Source organism: Momordica charantia (genome assembly GCF_013281855.1).
Source record: "Momordica charantia cultivar OHB3-1 chromosome 8 unlocalized genomic scaffold, Mcharantia_2.0 BLBB01000008.1, whole genome shotgun sequence".
Classification (NCBI taxonomy): domain Eukaryota; kingdom Viridiplantae; phylum Streptophyta; class Magnoliopsida; order Cucurbitales; family Cucurbitaceae; genus Momordica; species Momordica charantia.
The window spans coordinates 10,254,191-10,279,036 of NW_028275166.1; the positions used below are offsets into that span (position 1 = coordinate 10,254,191).

General features: G+C 31.7%; 2 protein-coding genes across 2 annotated transcripts; one reads left to right on the forward strand and one right to left on the reverse strand.

The window, feature by feature from the left end:
• The first annotated feature begins 3,812 nt into the window (after positions 1–3,812).
• LOC111023368 (cation/H(+) antiporter 15-like) lies at positions 3,813–7,090 on the forward strand. Its single transcript, XM_022300791.2, has 3 exons — positions 3,813–4,326; positions 4,413–5,405; positions 5,487–7,090. Exons 1-3 carry the CDS (start codon positions 4,066–4,068, stop codon positions 6,633–6,635), a joined length of 2,403 nt encoding a protein of 800 aa, XP_022156483.1. The 5' UTR covers positions 3,813–4,065; the 3' UTR covers positions 6,636–7,090.
• Positions 7,091–10,679: 3,589 nt separating this feature from the next.
• TCP20 (TEOSINTE BRANCHED 1, cycloidea, PCF (TCP)-domain family protein 20) lies at positions 10,680–12,404 on the reverse strand. The gene is made up of 2 exons (XM_088128277.1): positions 11,073–12,404; positions 10,680–10,978 (listed from the first exon to the last, which is right to left on the reverse strand). Exon 1 carries the CDS (start codon positions 12,122–12,124, stop codon positions 11,309–11,311), a length of 816 nt encoding a protein of 271 aa, XP_087984403.1. The 5' UTR covers positions 12,125–12,404; the 3' UTR covers positions 10,680–10,978; positions 11,073–11,308.
• Positions 12,405–24,846: the final 12,442 nt, after the last annotated feature.

The window sequence follows — 24,846 nt, forward strand, 5'->3', positions numbered from 1 at the left end:
AAAAAAATAGTTAGACATTTGGACCTCGAACATAGAAAAATAGCTAAACTGTAATCATAAAATTGATTTCATTAAAACAAAAACACAATAAAAGAATGTGAACAACAGTAGGAAAAATTCAAATAATATGGGTATTGAAGCAACTGTACCAACCTGAAATATTGAAGCAATAAAAAAAATAAAAACTTAAACTAAAACCCAAAGAATGGGTATAAAGAACTGTTGCAGTAGGGAGTGAATGAACGAACATGTATGAATGAGTAGCAGAAATCAGCAGAAATGAGGATCATGAGAAGACGTTGTGCCAACAATAATTAAGATTTAGATATTTTCTTAATTAATAATATTGGTAAATAAAACAAAATCAATCGTTCTGAAAGATTTGAAGGAGTGAATTAAGGAATTTGAATTGAAAATTAATATGGGCCCACAATAATTAAAGGATTGTGGTATTAATTTATGGAATTAAATCTTTTATATTTCAAAAAAGCAAATAACTATAATAAATTTAAATGCAATAAATATGGATAAATTCGGAATTAAAATAAAATCGTACGTGTAGAAATCTAAAAGTGTAAAATTTAAAAAATTTAGACATTTATGTAAATAAATTTCTAAAATAACCCTATGAAAATATTATCTCTTTGTTTGGAGTGAAGTTATAAATTTGGTCTGAACTTTCAAGGTCCCTAAACTTTGTACAATAGGTTCCAAACTTTTAAATTTGTATTTATAGGTATTTCAACTTTAAAAGTGTTTAATAAATCCTTAAAAATTTATAATTTTTAAAATTATCGGGACTAAGAATTTATTAAAAACAAATTTAAAAATTTATGTCCGTCTGATTAATTTATCAGAGATTTTCTATCATTAGAAATTAGAACAAAATAACACAAAACTATTGTAAAACATTGGAGTTTATAAATAAAATTTTTAGTCTATAAATAGGTGGTTCTTCTTAGTTTTGAGACTAAGAAAAATCTTCCCTTAAAATTTTCCTTCTCTTTTCTCGATTCCTCGTATACGACTATTTGTAGAGTCTTATCATCGAAGTGCTGCATTCGGTTAGTAATTTGTAGATTATTGAGACTATTATTGGTTATACCTTAGAATACCGGAGAACATAAACAATACTAATGGTTTTCCTAAATTTCTCCTTATTTTGCCTAATGATGAAATGTTTTTTATTTTTATTTGTATGAGGGGGAATGTCTTAATCCATATTCTATATCTATAGTCTCTTTTGCTTTCCTTTCTTCTATAGAAATCTCAAAATGTCCTTCCTATTACCAATTTCCACTATTGTGGACTCTGTAGGCTTGGAGGGCTTCTGTCAAATTTTCATTTTAATTAATATATAAATATTTGAAATGTTTAAGGTTAAAATTCTACCTTAAATAAATAAAAATGTTTTGTGCTTACTTATTTTGTTTGGATGTTTATACTTTACATAAAAAAATTATTTTTGTTTGAATATTGACATCGATGGAAAAATGGACGACTTAATTTGTATGAGACTAGCTAGAAAATTATAGCAATCAAGAAATTGATTAAAAAAATGGAAACTGATCGCATGAGTTATTACCATACTTCTAAATATCCGTCAATACGTCGACATTTCTATCGACATGTCTATATTTTCATGGGTTCGACATCGACATAAATGGTAAATCGACATTTCTATCATAGTACAAAAAAATCGACAAAGTTGGAAAGATATTAACAAATGTCACTAATATATACATAATATCAATATTAATTATTTTTTAACTTATTTAGAAATATGAAAATATTTATTTGTTAATTTAACTTTTACATAAATATCCATCGACGTCGACATTTTATCGATATTTCCATGAAATTGAGACTTCGACATTTTTATCGACATCAACATTGAAGTTTCTATAGGCATTGGTGGGCCATTGGACTTGAATAATTTTGGGGCAAACCCAACTTGGATTGATTTAAATTTAAATATTAAATTGAGGTGGATGGCTAAATTTTGCCACCCATTTTAAAAAATGTCTATTAGTTTTAAATTAAAGGGTATTTTTGGAGTTTACAAAATAACGTAATTTTCCAACAATACCCTTTTCTATGTCGTTTTGACTTTTTCTTATATTAACTTTGTTTTGAATTCAATACCCTTTTCTATGTCTTTTTGGCTTTTTCTTTTTGTCTTTTTGGCGCATCAAGTAGATATGGTACGTGTTGCCGCCAACGGGGAGGGTGGAGGTAGTTGGGTGCGGCGGCGAAAGGTCTGGTTTTGGTTCGTGGACGGCGGCATGAAGGTGAGCGGCGCATGGATGTGCTTCATGAGGTGAGCAGCAAGACGTGATGGTGGCCTTGAAGGTGAGTCGCGGGATGGCTGCTTGCGGATCTGCTTCGTGAGGAAGACGATAGCTGTGGGGCACTTGCGTGAGACCAAAAGATGGGAAGAAGGTGGGGACTCCTAAAACCATAACTTCTCTAACTCAAGTCAAAGGTGAGAAGTAAATCTTAGGATTAATAATCTTATTTATCCCCTTATTTTAGAATTTTAGAGGGGTAAATTTCAAAATCTACCCCAACACATTTTTAATAAATTTTTCTTAAATCAACTTTCAAATTCTGATTATCAATTTTAAATTAGATTTAAGTTAATTATTTAAATTTCATTCATTTGATTAGATAGAATTGATTCCCTAAAATGAAGGTCGTAATTTTTGCGATTAGTTAAAAATCTTAAATCCCTAAAATTATGTGTATATATTTAATTGGTTACAAGACTATATTTGTCTACAAAATATTTTAGAATTTAAATGAAAAAATCAATTAGTCATTATTGCAATATTTCATAGGTTTGGATATTTTTTAAAACGCGTTATTAATTTTAGCCATTCCTGCAATTGCTTCAATATTAATCGACTTTATTTCATGGTAAATTGATTTTGGACCAAGTTTGTGAACCAAATTGATTTCGAGCCCAATAATCATATGACCCAATTACATATTTTAATTGTGAAATTATCTTTAATTTTAATTTAAGCTTAATATATAATCAATCCCTAAATGAAATAGATATTGACGTGGCCGTTTATGATTGGCCCAAAATTTATGGTTCTACATTTTTATCGTTATTTTTACCTTAATATGAATTAATCTTTAATAATGTTATTATTGTTTTGGTTAAAATTAATATTAACATATTTTTAGTTAATGTATTTATAATTAACCAGAAATTTTCTCAAATTATTCTCGAATATTGTTTGTGCAGGAGAGGTCTCGTTTGAAGATTTTAATTGGGTCTTGGATATTTTTGAGTTGGCTTTTCTTTGGATTTCATATCTTTTGAGCATATTTTTAGTTAATCATAGTTCTCGTAAGTAAATGTTGAGGGGACAACGGTATACTACGTAAATGTTGAGGGGACAACGGTATCCCATAGTATGATATTGTCCGTTTTTAATATAACTCTCACGATTTTGATATTGATTTCATTCAAAATGTCACGTACCAATTGGGAGACTGTCCTATCTTATATATTCATGATCACTCCCTACTCCCTTCTCTAACCAACGTGAGATTTTATTTGTACTTATCGTACAAATTCAATAAACGGGTCATCCAACTTTGAGACATATATTATTAATGTTTTCTTTAGTGAAAAAAAATGCTTTAATGCCATTAATGTTGTTAAAAAAGAATTCCAATTGATGCGTTGAGCTTTTTTACGTATATAATTTTTTTTTCGAACAGACATATATAACAATATAAGTGGGAAAAAGAAACGGTGGGAATAATGGGTGGTGGGGTTTTGGTTATGGGCCAGATCACAGTACAATCCGAGTTTCTTCCAAATTTGAAGTGATTTTGTTTTCAGTTGAGCATATTCATAATCGCTGTATAAAAATCCTCAAAACCAAAACCAAAACTCAATCTTCCATTTGATTTCTTCCGCCATTTCCATTCTCCAATCTCCAGTTCCCAGCTCCCAAAATGGGTTCCATTGCAGTTGCAGTTTTCCTCCATTCCCATTTCCCCTTTTGATTTCTTCTCTTCTTCCTCTACTCAGCTCCGGAAAAAATGGGTTCCCTTATTGTAATGGAACCAGCCGACGTCGCCGCCTACGCCGGCGGTGGACCAAGGCGGTCATTCCAGAACTTGACCACCATCTGCACATCCACCGACCGGGTTCACTGCGGTGGGATTTTTGTGGGATCGAACCCTCTGGAGTACTCCGTCCCTCTTCTTCTAATGCAGTTGGGTGTTTGTTCTGTGACCATTCTGCTATGTTCTAAGCTCCTCAGGCCCCTCGGTCTTCCCCTCATCGTCTCCCAAATCGTGGTAACTTTTTTCTTCTCCTTCTCTCTCTTTCTTTTAATTGATTGCATTTGCTCTGATTCTGTTCTGTATTGGGTTGATTTTATCAGGGCGGTTTAGTTCTGGGTTCTTCGATTCTGGGGCAGCTTGATGGATTCAAAGAAACTTTTTTCCCCCTCAGGGGATTCATATTCCTTGACATAGTCTCTTCATTAGGATCCATGTTTTACTTCTTCATCATTGGAGTTCAAATAGATTTCTCTGTTGCCAAGAAGATTGACACGAGGGCGTTTAGTATTGGGTCCTGTTCTGTGGTTTTGCCCATGATTCTTACCTCCATTTACTGTTTGGCTTCAATGAATCCTGCGTTGAACCCCCAAATTGCCAATTCCTTCCCTGTTGTTGCTGCATTAGAGTCTGTTATCAATTTTTCCATGGTTACTTGCTTTCTTTCGGAGCTTCAGATTATAAACTCTGAGATTGGGAGAATTGCTTGGTTGTCTTCTGTGGCTTCTGGTTTTTGCACCATTTGTTTTACATTGGTAGGAATTGTGTTCGTTCCTCGAAGTAACAAATATGCAGCCTTAGCAGTAGTTTATACTCTTGTGGTTGTGGCTGTCATCATCATTGTTTTGGCTCGGGTTGTCGTATCGCGGATGATAGAGTATAATCCGGACGGGCAACCGTTGAAGGAGGGGTATGTGATTAGCTTGCTTTTAGGGGTGTTTGTGACTGGCGTTTGCAGCCAAGCCATTGGTTTGCAGGTATATTTTGGTCCCCTTGTACTTGGGATGGCAATCCCTTCAGGGCCGCCCATTGGATCAACATTGGTAGAGAGGTTTGATTTCGTCACCTCCTGGGTTTTAATGCCCATATTCTTTGTCAAATTAGGCTGGGTTATCGATATCTTTATCATCCAACTCAAGAATTTCTTAGTCCTGTCGTGCATTGTCTTTGTCGCTGCGTTAGGAAAGTTTTTGGGTGCCTTTACGACTTCAATCTACTTCAAACTGCCCGTAAGAGATGCCGTATTGCTCGGCCTTATCATGAATAGTCAAGGAGCTATGGAGCTTTGTATGATTAAAATGTTGAAGAAACAAAAGGTAGGAATCATCTCTTCTTCTAATTGCATCTGATCATTTTTCACAATACTCACCAATGTTTCGTTTCCTAAATCCGTACAGGTGTTAGATAACGAAATGTTTTCGATTTTGTGCTTATGCATCGTGATTTTGATGGCAATTATCACTCCTATAACAAGATATCTCTATGATCCTTCTAGAAAGTATGTAGCTTATGATGGAAGAACAGTGATGCACTCGAGACCAGAGTCTGATTTCCATTTATTAGTTTGCGTTCACGACCAAGAAGATGTTCCAAATGCCATTAACCTACTTGAGGCCTTGAATCCGACGAGACGAAGCCATCTTGTTGTCTACATGCTTCATCTTGTTGAACTGCTCGGTAATGCGAACCCCCAACTCATTTCCCACAATCTCGCAAAGGTGCGTTCTTCGAGGTCCTGCCCTTCGGAGCATATCGTTAATGCTTTCAAATACTTTGGAGAGAGCAATCGTGACATTGTTGCGATTTATCCCTTCACTGCAATATCTCCTTCTGCAACTATGCATGACAACGTTTGTACGCTTGCACTCGAGAAAGGAACTTCCTTGGTTCTTGTTCCTTTCCATAAGAGATTTCATTCCAATGGTGTGATGTCATTATGCAAAAGTAAGATGAGGACAGTTAACAACCACATACTTGATAAAGCACCCTGCTCTGTCGTTCTTGTCGTCGACCGTGGACTCTTGAAAGTCTCAAACACTATTGCAATCGACTTGTATACTTTTCACTTAGCCGTGGTCTTCGTTGGTGGACCAGATGATCGTGAGGCAATGTTCATCGGGGCAAGAATGGTCGGGCACCCCAATATCCACTTAACTGTGATTCGACTTCTGACGAATGAGAATGTTTCAGGCGATAACGTCGAAGAGAGGAGGCTCGACAACGAGGCAGTGAGCGATTTTCGAGAAATTGTAGCAGGCAATTGCAAAGTGATATACATTGAAGAGGTGGTGATGGATAGCACAGGAACGGTCTCTATACTTCGTTCGATGGGGAACAATTTTGACATTGTAATGGTCGGAAGACGACATGGTCCAAGTTCGCCATTGGTTCAAGGTTTAGTGCTTTGGAATGAGGATACAGAACTTGGGGCAATTGGGGAGGTACTAGTCTCCTCAGATTTTATGGGCAATGCCTTAATCTTGGTTGTGAACCAACACACAAAAGAGTTTAATGAAAGTCAAGGGAAGCACCAAGAAGTTGTGTAACGATTGGACTTTTTGAAATGTGGAGTGCTTAGGGACACTTATGTTGGGTGAGATACGTAATTGTGTAATCCTAGCAAATAGATTATAATGTAATTGATTACAAGAAATTACATATAACGACAATGTAAATAAGACTATAGATAGCGTTTAGATAGTGTATAGGTTAGAAACACACGTGTAACTAAAATTAAACCATAAGAGAAATACTAAAGTTGCTACGATCGTATGCGATCAAATTGACAACAGCAACAGTAGCAAATGAACGGATTTTTATAAACATGATGAAAAAAATAGTGGTGGTACACTTCAAAAATGTTGTCCTGGAGACAAATATTCGCTCCTCGCAGATTGTTTATAGACTATGGTGACTGTTTCAATAGGATACGACAACTCCGATTGAACATCAATCTCGACCTTATTTGAATTTGGTGTTGGATGTTTAATATGGGAAAGAAAGTGAGAAAATCATTGAGTATACAAATTTAACATCTGAAAATTAAATTTGTATATTAAGAATTTTGAAATTTATTTTACATTTGTAACAATTTCATTATTTATTTCATAAAGTTAGTTTTTGTTTCAATTTTGTGTTATGTAACTTTATTTTGTTAAAGTTACATGTTAAACTTGAAGTCATACTTCAAATGAGAAGTTTTTTCTTTATTTTGTTAAAGTTACAATTGTAACTTTATATGTGTTAAAATGCTTGTGAGATGTTACTTGTTATGAACAAATATATATAGTTGTAGTTTTCTTCATTTGAGATCTAGGCATACCACAATTGGGTATTCTCCTCCTCCCACAAGAATTCTCTCTTCTTTTGAGTTGTTCTTCTTGTTTATGTTGAGAGCAAGTATCTAAGAGTTCTGCCAGATCTGAGTAGTTCGAGGTTGCAGTTCTACCGGAGTTAGTCGTTGTATCCTGTTGAGACGATCGCTGTAGTCTGCTAGCAACTTGTGCAAATCGAATAATTGTCTTTAGGTCAGCGCTATTGAAGCGTGCCTCGATTATTTTTTATCAAATTTTGGTGTTCATCAAGTTGTTCAAATTTATATCGTTTGTAGCCAGTTAAGTTGTAATCTATTTGTCAGTACTACACAGTTCATATATACAGCGTATATTTACCCTACATTTGGTAGATCTCTTAGGCATTTGCTCTCAACATAAACAATAAACAATAAATATAAAGAGAAAAATACAAGATAATTCTTGAGAGAGGAAGTGAAACTCAAACTATGAGTATTTTGGATACTTGAAATTTCGATCTTTTGTATGTCTCAAATAAAGAGATTCAACAACATCGTACACTTCTTAGAATACAAACATCACATAACATGATCTTATCTTCCTAGTAGACACATTAGGATTTATGATTGTGTTAAAAAGTTATCTTATCTTGTTATGTGATAGCCGATAACACCTAATGATGGTTTGGATTAACAGGGCAATGTTACACTCCACGTGGACACGTTAGGAATCGTGTTGATCATGCAACATGACGGTCTAACACCCAACGACTGCCTGGATAAATATTTACATAACAAATGATTTTTCAAACTCGAATATGCCGCATTAGTCGGATATCTTTTTAGTGAGATAGGTACATAGTCATTGATTGATGGACCAAAAACTGAGGAAACAAAAAGTACTTTTTTTTCATTTTTTAAATTTCTGTCTCATACATCCATGTAAAACTTACGACGGTCTCCTTCAATAATCTTCCTTCTAGAATGATTAGAAACTTCGTTACCCAATTTTTTTTTTAATTTTCAGTTATATCATAAGTTTAGTCCTGAACTTTCAAGGTTCCTAGATCATAAAAAGTGTACAAATAGGTCCCTAAAATTTTAATTTTGTTTTTGTAGGTCATTAAACTTTAAAAGCGTAAGCGTTTAAAGATTTTCGTAATTTTTGAAAATTTATGATATAATAAGCATTTTTCAAAGTTGAGGAGGACGAAAATCAATTAAATAATTCTAGGTATCTTTTAATTTATCATATTTCAAAAAAGCTTTCTTGAAAGTAGGAGCATAGCCAACCTATCAATTGTTTCAAATTCTGGCAACAAATAACCCCAATACTGTTTATAATTGGATTGGTCATTGATGATTATGCCCCACTAGGAAAAAAAAAACATTAATTTGAACTTTATGGAAAATAAGCCATTTGAGATTTTTGTTTATTTAAATCCCACCCGATTCAAACAAGTTTATAACTTAACCTGAATGAATTGGGTTGGGTTGATTGATTTTTTAGGTCATTGGGTTTTTTGAACATCCCTAATAGTTGGAGTGATAAAAATTGATCAAATCGAACAGAACCGGTTCATTCTATAAATATATTTAAACAATATATATACAATTTGGTCAACTAACGGTTAACTCAACTTCAGAAATAATTAGGAATCAAACTCAAATCTCAATAACCAATTAAAAACTAAATTCGAACTCAAATCTGAATATTACTTTTGAAACTTAAGAAAACCAAATAAAAATCAAAAGGGATGGTTTTTAACTTGAAACAAGTCAAACTCATAGACAAAAAGTACATTTTACCATTAAAAAAAAAATCTGAGAAATTAACAAATTATTAATTATTAACCACATGTCTGAAAAACTATACAACGAATTAATCTACATATGAACGCTTAATTTATGTATTTTGCTTTTTTTTTCACATATATTTGTAATTTGTAACTATCTTTTAATTAACAAAGAGGTCAACCTGAATAGAACATTTAAGGAAAAAATTAGGGTTTTAATGGCAATATGAATTCGTTAAAATCAAACAGCAATTTGCCATTACCATACTCTTAGTCCCTGCGTTTGGATCTGGTTGGTTCCTTCAAAAAAAAATCAAAAAAAAAAAAAAATCCTATAAAATGATCTAAGTTTAAAAGTTTCAATTTAGCTTTCATTGATATAAACGGAGCTTCAATTGGTATCTGTGATTTTAAAAATTTCAATTCCATCGGCTAAATCTCACATGTCATCACTCAATTCTGCTTTACCCTTTGAAAACTCCGCCTATTCTTTTTTGTTAATTTATTTTTTATTTTTTTAACTCAACACTGTACCAAACAAAAAACTGTTACTTGAAAAAAAATTATCAATGTTATAAGAATATGGACAATTTGTGAAGTTTAACACAACAACGACGGACCAAACTTTAGAACTGTAAAGGTTAAACTGAAACTAAATCCAAACTATAAAGACCAAATTCAAACTTCGGGCGAACTATGGAGACCAAATTTATAATTGAACTAAAGAGTTAACCAATAATTAATAACTACTCCTCACTCTTTATAACTTTATAATCTCAGAGGTTGGACTATTAGTCTGTGTATGAGATGGCAGCAGAGGTGACATGCTCATTTACATCGTACCTTAGTTTTTCAAGCATATGCAAACAGTAAATGAAGGAAATACATGTCGAATCGAGAACGACTTCGTGATGCGAATACCCGAGAAGCAAACATCAATGCTACCAAAACATGCTCACATAAATGAGAGACATCTCCAGAAGAAGTTGTTCTAAATTTTCAATCAGCATAATGTCAAATGCAAGCTGCAAAATGGATTCTTCTAAACAATAGTCAAAGAAACCCAGATGTCACAAAGATAGAGCTCAGGCCAAAGAGGAAAAGGAGCTGCAGAAGAACCAAATGATGTATCCCCAGCAAGCGTATAAGAAACGAGCACATTCTATAACAAATATCAGAAGAGACATGCAACAAAGTAGCATAATTTAAGACGGCCAAAATGACTCAGTGAGAGAACTCTTTCAATTTTACAATGTAAAGCTAACAAGTGTTACAATCGCCTTTCGAGTTAACAAAAAGCAGACACCGGGTTTTCGAGCTATGAATTAATGCAATGACTCTTAATACAATAAACACCTTTTTCTGCTAACTAACTGAATTGAACACTGAGAAAATGAATGCATCAGATGCTTACCTACCCGTACGACCACCGGTAAGAAAGCATCCTAAACCACTCCTTCGATATCAAGTGCACTCGGGCAGAGAATAGCGAAATTCAAAGGTTGTAAGCAGAACAAGCAACTTGAGATTCAGAATTCATAACATATGTTCTTTATAATAGGTGAAGAAATACAAAATGAAGAACAAAGTGATAACTTGGGAAAAAAAAATTCTATCTCAAATTTCACAAACCCAATTGTTCAAACATTGCATCAAGGACTAGAGAAGAACTGAAGAACAAGTAAAGTTGCCTTAAATATGATCAACACACCTTTTTGAATAGCGAAACAAACAGCCAAAAAGAGAAAAAAATGAAGTTAAGCTCAAGCCAAGCTGCTCTCAGTTGTATACAATCTCACACCTGCAAAACAATCCAAAGAGAAAAGGAATGATCAATGGCACCAAGAAGAGCTTCATGTTCTGTACATCATAGCTTTAAGGAATCAAGAAAGAACCTGGGATGGGATGTGAAGAAGAGTTTGAAAGATTGCAATTCACAAGGGGGGTGGCAAGCCAAATGGAGAAGATCCCTATAGAATTTTCCTCTCAGGTATCTCTGTTTTTCCTCACTTTTTTGTGTTTTTTTTTCTTGGAGATTATACAATACAATACAAAACCCATTTGAAATAAGAAAGAAAGAAAGAAAGCCAAAAAAAAAAGAAAAGAAAAAATATGCTAGTTCTCCATTTTACTACCCTGAGTCCTGAGAATCATCCTTAGCAGAAGGTTGTTGTTGGTGATGGTGATGGTGAGGAACTCTGGGCTGACCCATTTGGTGGTAAACTTGGTTCAATATCTGAGGATTTAGGACCCCAATATGGCCATCTTGGGACAAACCCAGCTCCAAACCAGGGAGCTGTTGGTGGGTGTTGGCTCCTAAAATGGAGGTGAAACTCATAGGACCCATATTGGTGGGGGGCAAGTCAAAGGGGGGGAACCCAAGTTTGTGAAAGTAATTAGAAGTTTCAGTGGCTAAATTTGTGGTTGATGGAGGGGAAGAAGAGGATGATGTTGATGATGAGTGAAAGCCAAAGGCGGCAGAAACAGAGGAGGGCCAAACCCCTGGGGGAGTGGTCGCCAAATGGGGTCTCCCAAAATTCCCCCAATTGGCCCTACTGGACCCGCCCCCTCCTAATTCCTCCAATTTCTGATGCAATCCGGCGGAGAGAGACGCCGCCTGCTGGGAAACGGACACCCCGGCGGCGGCGGCGGCGAGGGCAGAGGCAGGAATCGTGCCGGTGCCAGTGGCGGCGATGATCGAGGGCTCCGCCTGCTGCAGCAGCCACTGGATGGTTTCTCCGTCGGATTTATGACCCAATTCTCTGGTCAATTGGAAGATTCTGGCGGCGCACAGAGCCGGCATCCGAATTCTCCGGCCGCGGCCCTCCACTTTGGTGTGGCGGTCCTTGTTGGAGCTTCGCTTTGGGGGCAACTGCTTTTTGCCCTCTTCTTTCTCCGCAATCGCTATTTGGAAATCTTTGATTTCCGCCGGTTTGTTCTCCCCCATGATCGGATTATCGATTGATACTTCTTCTTCTTGTGAAAAACTTGGGCACTGCTACTGCTGCTTCTTCTTGGGTTTGCTTTGTTGATGAGGCTCTACTTTAGGATCCATGAACTAGAGAAGAAGGGCAAAGGAAAAAAAAAATTAAGAAAAAGAAAGAAAAAAGAAAAGGGATTTTGATTGAAGAAGGGGGAGGTGAAAAGGGCAAGACTTTCATGGGTTTTCACTGTTTTTGGCAAGGAATGAGAGACAAAATCATAAAATAGTTAAAATCCCAATGTGACCCATTTGTCAAAATTTAATTTTTTTACTGTCTGGCTTTGATTTTGATGTGGGTTTTAGTGGGGGAGTTTTTTTTTTTTTTTTTTGGTTTTTGGTTTTTGCTTTCTGGGTTCTCTCTGATATGTCCTTTCTTACCACTTTTCTCACTGTTTTGGGCTTTTGACCAGCCAGATATGAAAGAAGAAAGCAACTTTAACTGTCAAAAATATTTCACCATCCAATTCAATTCAATTCCATTTTCCTCTTTTTTTTTTTCTCATTTCTCATTTCATAATTTCCCACCTTCTTTTCTGTGTCCTATAATTGCTACAACTCTCTCTCTGTTCAAGAACATCATATATGATGATTCCAATTTTTTCTTTTTACTCAATTGAGGACACGCGGAGTGTGGAGATTGTGCCACTTGGACAGCCTTGATTGGCTTGGTGGGGTTGCTTCTAATCCACTCTTGCTCCATCCCTTGTCAATGTTTTAGCAGAAAGACATGGAGGGGAGACAGAATTTTATAGAGAGTTGTTTGGTTTTTTTGGCATTAAAAGAAGGGTTTATATATTAGATCCATTCTTTAATTTTTTTTATTTCTTTATTTCTTTTTTAATTATTTTCTTTGCATGGTCTTTGTGGGACCCCTTTTTGCCCTATGATCAAATTAAGCAAATTTTAACTTTTGAAGAAACAAAGAAAAAAACAGAGCGAGAGAGAGAGAGAGAGCATTGTTTTTGTGTAAGCATCTGATGACAGATATTACAAACTTCAGTTTGAGTGGATACCAACACCCACCTCAAGAAAATGACAAGAGACTTTGAATTTATCCCATCACAAATTAAAAAAATATATTAAAAAAATTTGGTTTTGTTTTTAACCTTAAAAAAAGTAAAAATTTTAAGATTGAGTTTACTAGGTTTTTTAAATTCTAATATTGTTTTATTAGGTAAGTTTTTTTTTTCTCTTTTTAAGATTCAGAATTTTCAATTTTGTGATTGTTTAAAATCCAGGTACTCTAAGAGCTCCCTCATCTTTTAATTATGCACCGTAAGAAATGTTTAATAGATCGGAGACTTATTAGATATGAAATTGAAAGTTTAAGAGCTTGTTAGATATTTTTAAAAATTTAGGATTTCTTAAGACACTTCTTAAATTTTAAGGAGCTATTAGACATACAAACTTTGTCATTTATTAACACCTTTGGTCCATCTACCTTCATTAAAGCGTAACGATTTGGTCTCTTACTTTTATTTTATAATGATTTAATTTTTGTATTTTTAAACTAGTAACAATTCAGTCCCTGAACTTTAATATGAAACAATTTAGTTTTCGTAATTTGAAATTTGTAACAATTCGTCCCAGCAGTGTAAATCTTATCAAAATTAAGTATCGATCTTTATCATATAACAATTTCGGCATTGTAGTTTATAAACACATTTAGTCCCTCATAATTTTATCGATCTTCGTATAAAACAAACTCCATCAGATCTTAGCAACGTTTTTCACAATAAGAACTAAATCGTTACAAAATTCAAACTACCAAGATTAAACTATTCCAAAAACTAAATTGTTACAAATTTAAAAGTACATTGACTAATTAAATCGTCGTTTCACACTAAAGTTTATGGATTAAATCGTTATTTAAACGAAAGTATATTGACGAAAACTAATTTTCTAACCCAAGAAGAAAAAAAGAAAAGAAAAGAAAAAGGAAAAAAGGTGGATGCCCCAATAATTTAATGAAGCCTTGATGTCAAAGAAAAATACCCATTTATATGATTATATATACACACAATAATGAGCCTTCCTAACTTGGAGGGGAATATTTATTATATTTTTGGCTTAGATGTAGCCCATGTGGGTGTGGATAGATTTGCACCATCCATAATTAGAAGCATAACCCTTCTCCTATAAATACCCCATTTTTCTTTTTATTTTCTTTAAATGTTTCTTTATAAAATATATGCATATGTAAATGTTCTCCCATTTAGGCCACTCTTCTTCATTTTCAATTCTTCTTCTTCTTTTTTTTTTTTTTGGGTCTGTTTTTTTCTTGATTGTGGGATGTTTTCTAAGACCATATACTTTTAAAGAATATATTTTTTCTAAAGCCTATTATTTTAAATTTTTGGATTTGGTGGGTACTAATCTATTGAAATAGAACTAGAACAAGGGATTTTATTAAGTTTGAACATAAGTGTACTAGAGTATCTTTTTTCTTTTAAATTGATATTTAATAATAATTTACAGCTAGTTCGAGGAAAGCTAATAATTTTTTACTCAGTTACGTAGTAGTATGATTATTCAAAACCCTCAAATTTTATGAAGCTAATGAAGATTAATGAAGATGTTATTTTAGTTTTCTTAGTTTGAAGATTTTGAGGAATGTGGAGGAGAGAAAAAATGTAGTGTGTTTTTGAGAAAATTAAGGCTGTCTTTTTTTTTCCCTTCTTTCCAACATTTAATTTCAACAACTTGCCTTTATTCAAGGTCTGTGTTTGGTCTTTGGCAGGAGCAGGGATCTTTGTTTGCTGTACCTTTGCCTTCCCAAAGTACAGATGGGAATATATTAATGTCAGATTTTTGTGGTTATCAGTGATGCCATGCATGCATAAATTTTGGCATTAGAAAGGAAAAAATAAAAAAGTAGACATGTTTTCACATCTCGAAGAATCTAAATTCGATACCTGATACCTGATGACCCCGACATTCTATGTGCATCATGTCATGTCTTGAGTTGTTTTTGTGGGTAAAGACTGTTTTTATAGACCAACAAACCGTTCTTTATAGTGTCCTGTATTTTTATTTGCATAATATTAGAATTGTTCGAAGTACAACACAATTAACTTTGAAATTTCAACTGAATTGACGGGTTAAATAAAAGATGCACTTTGTTGGTATAGATATTAACTACGAATTCTTTTAAGTTCTTTTCACGTATATACTTGTTTGTCTAAAAGAATCACTTACTTTATACTATGATGTAGGTGTTAGTTCATGTGCTCTTGTACTTTAGTTTAGGTGGTCATTTGTATTGATTTATGTGTGCTTTATATTATAATATTTCGTATAAATCCGAACATAATTTAATAAATAAATAAGACACTTATTGACATCTCAAAAGTCGAGGGTCGAATAATCTCCCTCCTCCGCAGTCTTTGAACTAAAACAAAAAATGTAATACATGTGTATGTGATGCTCAGATATTGGGTGGGTAAATTTTGGTGATCAAGTAATTAGAGTAGGAATTGAATTATTCATAAAGCTAAAAAGCTTAGAGGGAGAGGGATTAGTGAAATTTTATATAAATTTATGTGGCTTGTCTTCATTAAAAAAATGAATTTACATTTTTTGTTCGATACATTTAACTTTAATTTCAATTTAGTACTTCTACTTTTATAAATTTTATATCATCCCTTATTTTCCAGTAAAAACTTGCCAAACATTCTTATGCTATTACTAAAGAGTAATATAAAGTAATTATTTAATGTGTGGGAAGTTATTTATTTATTATTATTATTATTATATTATTTTTTTTTAATGTTGCACTCCAAATTTAACTCCTTGCATAAATTTATTTTTCAATCAAAATAATGTGTTAAAACTCAACCTCTCTAGTCAGACTCATGTGTATTAATTAAAACTATTGATGGTGAATTTTAGAGGGGACAATGTGTCCCTCAGAATGGAGCGTCAACGGAAAATAAATGAGCATGCAACCACAAGTTTCGATACCGATGTGTGTCTCACCTAAGAGACTCCGACAATCAAGTTAGTAATCAATAACCTATAAATTCAGTAACATATTTTTCGCTTATTTGGTAGTGGTAGAGGTCTTCCCCCTTTGTAGGCATTCGTGACTGATTCAGAAGGACGGTGATCGGGGCGCAAAGACACTCTCGGAACAGACATCCTTGACGCGTGATGGTGGCATTGCCCACTTGCCAGTCTGTCTCCCTTGGTAGGACTAAATCTGCAAGTTGCAGCGTGTCTCCTGTACTGTTCTCACAAGGGAACGCTCGAAATCCTTGGCGTACGTTTTCAACAGCATGCATGTAGTCCCCATCCAACTATTTCCCTTTCGCACTTGATATGTAGTCCACTCGAATTTTTCCCTCGACGAAAATAATATGTCATATCATAAAGTTTACCATCTTGCCAAATTTACAAACTACAACATTGAATTTCTATTACTCATCAATAATATAGAGACATACATCTTCTGATAAAATTTTAGTTTAAATACTAATTTTGTCCCTGTACTTCCAACAATTTTAGTTCATTTTAATTTCGGTACTTTTAAAGTGTACTAACTTTGGTCCTTATATTTTGAACTTTTATTCATTATTTTGGTCCTTATAGTTTAAAAAAGGTAATAATTCTTTTGGTCTCCCAAATTCTAACATAAATTTTATACACAATAATGGAAATCTTCTAATACAAATTTATGGCTCATTTCAATGGTATTTAGTGAGTGAAGTGTTTAGAATTTTGATAGAAATAAATGAGATAAAAATCAAAATGAAGGGACGAAAATAGTCACTTTTTAAAAGAACAGAGACCCCAACAAACTTTTCAAAAGTACGTACACTAAAATAAATATTTTAAAAGTACACAGATCAAAGTAAATTAAAATAGAAGAGAAACTTTTTCACTGGATAATTGAAGAAACTCTAGACTAAAAACCAAAAGAAGGATTGGAAATGAATACTCAACTAATTATTGTTTAAAATTTTCAAATGTTTCTTTTTTTTTTGTCCCCTCCTTTGGTTGCGACAATCACTCCACTAAAAGAGAAACCAAGAAAAAAAAATCAAACTTGGAATTTGACTTTACACAATCTCCCTTTGTTTTTTTTAAATAAATAACTTATAATTCCATGCATCTTCTTTCTCATCATAATACCCATCTTGTGATCCTTATTCTTTCTAATTATTGCTATTGGGTGCTTCTCTCTCTTTTCTTCTTCTTTTTCTTCCCCAAACTTTTCGTGTTTTATACTCTCAACTTGATTGTTAAGCAAGTTTTATTCTATGAGTAGCTTTCCTTTTTTAATTAAACTCATTAGGGGTGCGACTAAAATCCCGCCGCATCGATTATAACGAAAAAAAATTAGATAAAACTATAAACGTGATCTTTACAACTTTAAAAAGTTTCAATGACGATCATGTCGTGAACTTACAAGTTTGATCTTAACAAAGTTTTTGTTGTCGTTAACAAAATGTTCACTTGAGTCATTATGAGCATAGCTCAATTACTGAGTCACAATTACCCTCTTTTGAAGTTGAAGGTTCAATTTTCAAATCTTATCATTATTGAACTAAAGGAAAAAATGAAAAATAGTGTAACGTAGAATATATTATTTAGACTAAAAAGTGATGATTTGACATGACATGACAACGTATGATATTAGAAGTTGGCCAATTTGGATAGAAAAAAGGGATGTGAAAAAAAAAATTAAATGAATTTTGTCCAACCTCTCCATTGAAAATTTTTCAGCTTGCATACTTTTATTTCATCTATCTTATCTACTTTTCTGCGTCAAGTGCAATGATCAATATGTTATGTCAACATTTAGATAATGATATAAATATATTGAATTTGCGCATAGATTAGAACTTCTTAAAGTTTGTTATAACCCAAGGTCCTATTTGACATTAATTTTATTTTTAAAAATTACCTCTTGCTTCATTCCTCGCAGTTTTGTTTTAAATAAATTATCTCTCTTACTTGCTTTTAGTTTTACTTTGAATGTTCATATCAATAAAGATATTTCTAAAAACAGAGATTGAACAACTATCAAGTTGTGGAAGACACGTCGTGAAGAGGTCGCTCAGTTATATACGTATGATCTTCTCTTTATCAGCTAATATATAAAACTTTAATCGCATTCTCCAATAATTAAAAACGAACAAAATTGGGTAAAACTATAAATATATTCCATGAGGTCATCAACTTTCATTTATCTATTATCTCTATATATCATACTAGAAATAAATAAAGACATGTTTGTTGGTATCCCAATATCTCTCTTTCAAGTCCAAAACAACCAATTCTTATACAAATATTTCTCTTTTCATTTATTTAAATTTAGTTTAATGAAGTAGCTAGCCCTATAGCTTTATATACTTTTGAAGCTGAGAAGATGAAGAGATCAAGAATTATGATTTGGTTTTGGTTTTTGTTTTTGTTTTTGTGATGAAAATAATAATGGAGGGGAAAGAGGGTTATACGTGTGAGTTGGTGATTGAGTTGCTAGTCACATGTGCATCCCATCATGTAGACAAAGGAGGTCCCTTTTGAAAGCTTAGCTATTAAAAAAACAAAAACCATATACATATATTATTCTTAAAATTCAAAAGTTTCCATTGCCCCAAAAAAAAAAAATCTTTGCTTAATCATGGATTTATCTTTTTCTCAAAGACTTATGGTTGGTTTTGATGAATATACAAGAGATAAGATGTTTCAATCATGTTTTTATTTTAAAGCTCTTTAGTCACATATTTTTAAAATTAGTATGGGGACATAAAAATCAAAGAGTCGCAGACTCTTAATAAAAAAAAATCTTCAAATCTTTTAGATAACTAAATATTGTAGGATTAGATGGTTGTCTCATAAAATTAGTCAAGGTATACATAAAAAGATGACCTAGACACTCATGAATGACCCAACAACATGAATAAGATTTTAGAAGAGTTTTATGATAGCAAAAATCAAAGCAACATAGTACATAATTTTATTTTATTTTTTCCAAAAAAAAAATCATAATCAAACAAGTTCTAAATTTAGTAATCTATATACTAGACTAGAAAAATAAAATAAAATAATGCAAGGTATAGATGTAGTTTAAAATTGAGAATTTTTAAATCTCCTTTTTTTTTAATCTAGAATTTTTAAATCTAGAGATTACAATCAAATAAACTGATAAATTACCGAAGCCAAAATCTTGCTTTCACCTAACTAAAATAGGTAAAGCAAAACTCACTCATTTATATTATAGTAAAACTTTCATCTATATTTATAAGTTATTAAATCAATTTAAAGATTTTCTCCTACCAAATTTTGTCCATAATAGAATTTTAGTAAAAGTTAGTCTCGAAATAAATTTAATTAAAATTGTATTAATTTGAAGGTAAAATCCAAACTGAAACAATTTTCTTCAATGAGGCTATATGTTGTGGTTTCTAATCTTACTTTCTTTGCCCACCTCACCTTTCTCCATATTATTAACTAGTGATATACTTACCCAAAAAAAAAACAGCCTTTTTTGCAACAAAACCCAACCAAAACTTGATAATTATTACAAGATTAATACTTCAGAACATATCTATTTTGGTGTATCTGATTTGAACATAGTTTCAATTTAGTCTCTATCGTTCTAAAATAAGTTTTGGTTCTTATGATTGAGTCAATCTTCGTTGATCACCATTACAATTACCGTATTAATTAAATGAGTTTATGTTTTTTCTAATCGAAGAGCTGTGTTAGTTAACTCTATTTGGGAGTGTTTGGTTTCCCGTTTTCAAAACGGGCGGGTAAGGTTTGTTAAGACAAACCTTTTGCTTGTTTCACAGTTTATAAATCCAAGTTTACTATAGTAAATACTATTCCACCCAGGTTTGTTACCGTAAATACTATTTCACTCTTCATGTTGCTACAGTGTATATTTTGTCTTTATTCTCTCCCCTAATTAAAATGAATTTATTTTTTTAATTAAATATATTAAATAAATGAGAAACTTAATTAATTATAATTATAATTATAAATAAGGAAATCAATTTATTAAAATGACATGTAACAAATAATTAATTCACATATTGACACTTTTTTATCTAGTTTTTTTTAAAATGATCCAAGAATAATGTAATTTTTTTTTTGTTTTTGTAATCTATTTCTAGCCCTTTTTTTTTCATTTTGTTGTTGACGATAAACCATACCAAATGTATCTTGAAATGTATCTTGAAGAAGGTCTACAAAATGTAAGTATTCTGTATTTTGTGAAAATGTAAAAGTCATTTGCATAATTAATGAAAGACATTATAATTTTGTATAATTATTTATTTTAATTTTATATCTTCTTTTTAACTTAATAGTTTTTAAACAATTATTATTTGAAAGGTTTTCACTTTGTAATAAAATGTAATTGTCAAATAAAACTAAGTAAAATTTAATAGTAATGTTGATGATAATTAAGTAATAATTTTTTAGAATAATTAAGTAATCAAATTTACTTAAGATAGTAAATAGTGAAAAATTAAATAAATGGTTGATAACACTTTCTCTATGGTAAAATTTATGTCGAATGAATTTGTATACTCTTGATTAAACTTTGATAAATGTTTTAAAAGTATTTTCATAGATAATTGAATATTTATTTTAGAAATTAATCATTGGAAAAAAAATTGGATGGATAAATATATTAAAAATATTTTATATATCCTTAAAATAGTAAGAAAATTGACTTTTGAAAAATAATTTAAATGTAATTTAAATAATTAGTTTATAAATTATATTTTTTTTAAAAAAATTAAAACTTAACCAATCGAACACAAGTTTAATAAAATCAGTTTAACAAAATACAAAACACAGACTTAACACCAAACAAACATAGACTTAACTCAGACTTAATAAACCTATTTCCTGCACCAACCAAATACAGGCTTAACAAACTCAGACTTAATAAACCAAGGCAAACATTTAGACAAAATAACATAAAATAAAATATAAGAGGATTTTTTTGGTGTGTGAAACACAATTTAGAGTTGATTTATGAGGTTTTTCACCAAAACTATAAGGACGAAATTAAAACTAAGACTAAACCAAAGGAACCAAATTAAAACTAAGTCCAATCCATAACAAGTTAATCAAAATTTCTAAAACTACAGAGAAAGTATACCTAAAATATAGGAACCAAACTTATAAATTAACCTAAAACTAATTTTGACTAAGTTCACGCAATGTTGGCACTAATTAATAGACATGACAAGTTAACATTTAGCGGTAGAGATAAAAAAGAAGTTGGAGGGAGTAAATTTATGATTTAACTCAAAAAGTAAAATGAAAATTTATCCCATGATGTGAATTTAGTAATTAGATGTTTGAAAAATTTATGTCACTATAATTGACCGACCATGATGGATGTTGTCTTCACAAAATTTGTCATCTTTTTGGAACATTTTATTTTGGTATATGAGATGGTCAAAATCAGTTGGCCCTTATAAAGCCAAGTCTTGCACTTAGATTTATGCATCTAAAATTACTCACCTCCAACTTCATATGATTTTAACTTTAAAATTCTATTTTATCCTTTAGTGTATATTTGCTTTGAATTACTCTCAGCTTATGCTATAATTAGATTTTAGGACTCAGTTTAGTAATGTTGGTGTTTCTAATTTTTTTTTTCGTTTTCTGATTTTTGTTTCACGTTTTTTGTTTTCGATAAAAAAAAAACGTAATTGCGGTTGGTAATTGTTTCTTGCACTTTTTTTTTTATTGAAAAAAGAAACATAAACATATTTGGTAATCGTGTTTTGTTTCTTGTTCTCTCAAATTTTAAATTAGAAAAGGTAAAAGTTCCGGCTGAAAATTAAAGTTTCAAATTAAATATTCAAAATTTTATGTTATATTTATTATGTATTTTATAACAAAAAAATTATAAAATAATGTTTTTATCTTGGAAAAGCTAAAAATAAGAAATTTGATTACGTTGTTTTTCAAATTTCTACGCAATTTTAGAAATGTTTCTTAAAAATGAGAAACTAGAAACAGAAACAATTATCAAACATTTATGGTTCTAAAAAAAAGAATTAAAATGATAAACAAAAAATAAGAAACAAAAACGTCACCAAACGAGTCATGAATTTTCAATTTTATATTACTTTGGTCTTGAAACATTTAGGTTAAGGTCCTATTAAATACAAAATTGAAAGTCGGTGTAACTACTGGACCTTTTAATCTTTAGAATGGTTAATTTTAGTTCCCAAACTTTAAAAATTACTATTTTAATCTTTCCTAATATCTTGCTATCTAATCCGTCCAATACTCACGTTAGCATAACCCTCGATACATGTTTCCATCAACATGTCCGTATCCAGGATTTAAATACTATTTTAGTTCATGTACTTTCAGTTTTTGTTTTTGTTTGTTGGTCTATGTACTTTCAAAATATCTATTTTAATATATGTATTTTCAGCTTTTGTCCATTTTGATATCTATACTTTCAAAACGTTCATTTGGGTCCTTGTATTTTTAAAATGTTCAAAACATTCTTTTTTTGTTTAATTTTTTTTAATTACAATTTCAACACGGCACTACACTCAATAAATTTCTTGAAATATAGTCATATCTTTATATTAAACGGTTTCATTATGTATAGATATTGTGTTAAAATTTTGTAAATATGGACTAAAATGGTCCTTTCCAAAAGTGCATAGACCAATTGATATTTTGAAAGTACGAGAATTAAACTAAACAAAAGTTAAAACTATAGGAACCAAAATGATCCATTTGAAACTACAAGGATCAAAATGAACCAAAGCTAAAAATCCAATCACCAAAATATAATATTTAAACTTATATTCAAAGTCACGTTATCCACGTGTTCAATAATTAATATCAAAATATGACATGGCGGACTCGTTGAAGTCATAAATTATAATCAATTGGGCATGTCCAAACTCTACTTTGAACTTTAACCTAGGTGCAAGAATTAGGTTAAATTTTCATGGAAATAATTACCCTATTGTGGATTGTCTTTCTCAGGAAAAAAGAAAGAAGTTGAAACCCACACATCACTTTTTTTTCTTTTTTTTCTTTTTTTGTGGTTTGAGATGCCATTCTTTGGGCAATTTTTTTGGGATTAGCCAAAGGAAGAATCAAAGTTTGGGGGGAAAGTGATGGATGTAAGTTCCACTCCACAATAAATAGGAGAAGACACACCCACCAATTGTTGAGCTTCCAATAAAGCAAGAATCTATAACCCAACCCAAGTCCTCTTTTTTTTTTTTTTTTTGCTTTTTTCTTTGGGGGTAAAATGGACCTTTACCATTATCCTTTGTTATTATGCATGTGTGTCACATCTAACATTGAAATATGAGATATTCTCCCTTTTTTTGTTTTGGCCCTTTGAAACTTCTCTAAGTTTTGTTATGGCTCTTTGGACATCAAGGTCTTTCTTTATGTTTCTTACTTTATTCAACTTATTAATGGAATCTTAACTTCTATCAAAAACCACTCTAATCTTCTCTTTCTCACACGCCCAACAAAATCATAGGGGCTATAACGAAAGTTTTAAATATGTTGCGTTGAGTTTGTAAGGGGAATGCAAACAACGTCCCAATACCACATTGGTTAGGAAAGAGCATGATCCATGGTATATAGATGAAGACAATTATCTCTATTTGTATGAGACCTTTTGGGTGAAACCAAAAGCAAATTCGTGAGAGTTATGCTGGACCGCCGACGAATAATACCAAATAATAAATAAATAAGTAAGCTTAAAAAGGTCAAAACTTCTACTACATAGAGTTATCCCAATTGCTAACTAGATAGCTAAGCTATAAAAGCACTTTTGAAAAGAATTGGAATAGCCATATCATAAGAGGGCTAGTTTTTGGTGGTAATGATTTTGGATATTGAGGACCCAAAATGGGTGGTGGTTCAAAGTTATTTGAACCAACAAAGAAAGGAAACAAAGAAGGAAAAAAAAAAGAGAAAAAGATTCCAATTTGGAAGATAGATAGTGAATGCAAATAGAATGGTCACTATATGTGCCATGTGCTTGATAGCTAAACTTAGTTCTTTGAAATATCCTAAGGTTAGTTAAAGGGGATAGATTTCCCATCCCTTTCACAAATAGAATCTAATAATGCCTATGTTGAACCAAAATATCTTGCTTTTGAGTTTCTTCTTCATAGATAAAAGTGAAATAGAAATGCAATATTACAAGCGAGTTGATTGATGCGACTTCTAAAATTAAGATTTTACAGAAAAACTAAAAACTCGTTTGATAATATTTCTATTTTTTTTTCACTCAAAATTACATTTGATAAACTATTCCTAGTTTTCGCTTTCTTTTTTTTTTTATTAAAAAAAGAAATAGAAACATATTTCGCAACCATTTCTTCTTTCTCACCCTCTATAATTACAACTTTAAAAAAATTATATTAAATATTTGACATTTTTATGTTACATTTATTTTTTAATATTTATTATAAATTTTACAAGTCAATTATGATAAAATAATATTTTTATTTATGACAAGAAATAAAAAAATTCATTTATTTCCAACATGATTAATGTTTCTTAAAAGTCAGAAACGAGATATAATTATCAAAATACTTATTTTTTCAAAAATTAAAAATAAGAAACAGAAACATTCCCAAGTAGGCTGCGAAATTCAGTTTTTTTCTTCGTGGACAAACTTCACGGAATTGAGTAAGTTTGGCATAGCTTCAATA

What these genes read in the sequence shown, in the direction of transcription:
- LOC111023368 (XM_022300791.2), top strand. Translation starts at nt 4,066, where the DNA reads ATGGGTTCCCTTATTGTAATGGAACCAGCCGACGTCGCCGCCTACGCC. An exon ending in TCATCGTCTCCCAAATCGTG is followed by an intron (nt 4,327 to 4,412) that starts GTAACTTTTTTC and finishes TGATTTTATCAG; the next exon opens with GGCGGTTTAGTTCTGGGTTC. An exon ending in AAATGTTGAAGAAACAAAAG is followed by an intron (nt 5,406 to 5,486) that starts GTAGGAATCATC and finishes AAATCCGTACAG; the next exon opens with GTGTTAGATAACGAAATGTT.
- TCP20 (XM_088128277.1), bottom strand. Translation starts at nt 12,124, where the DNA reads ATGGGGGAGAACAAACCGGCGGAAATCAAAGATTTCCAAATAGCGATT.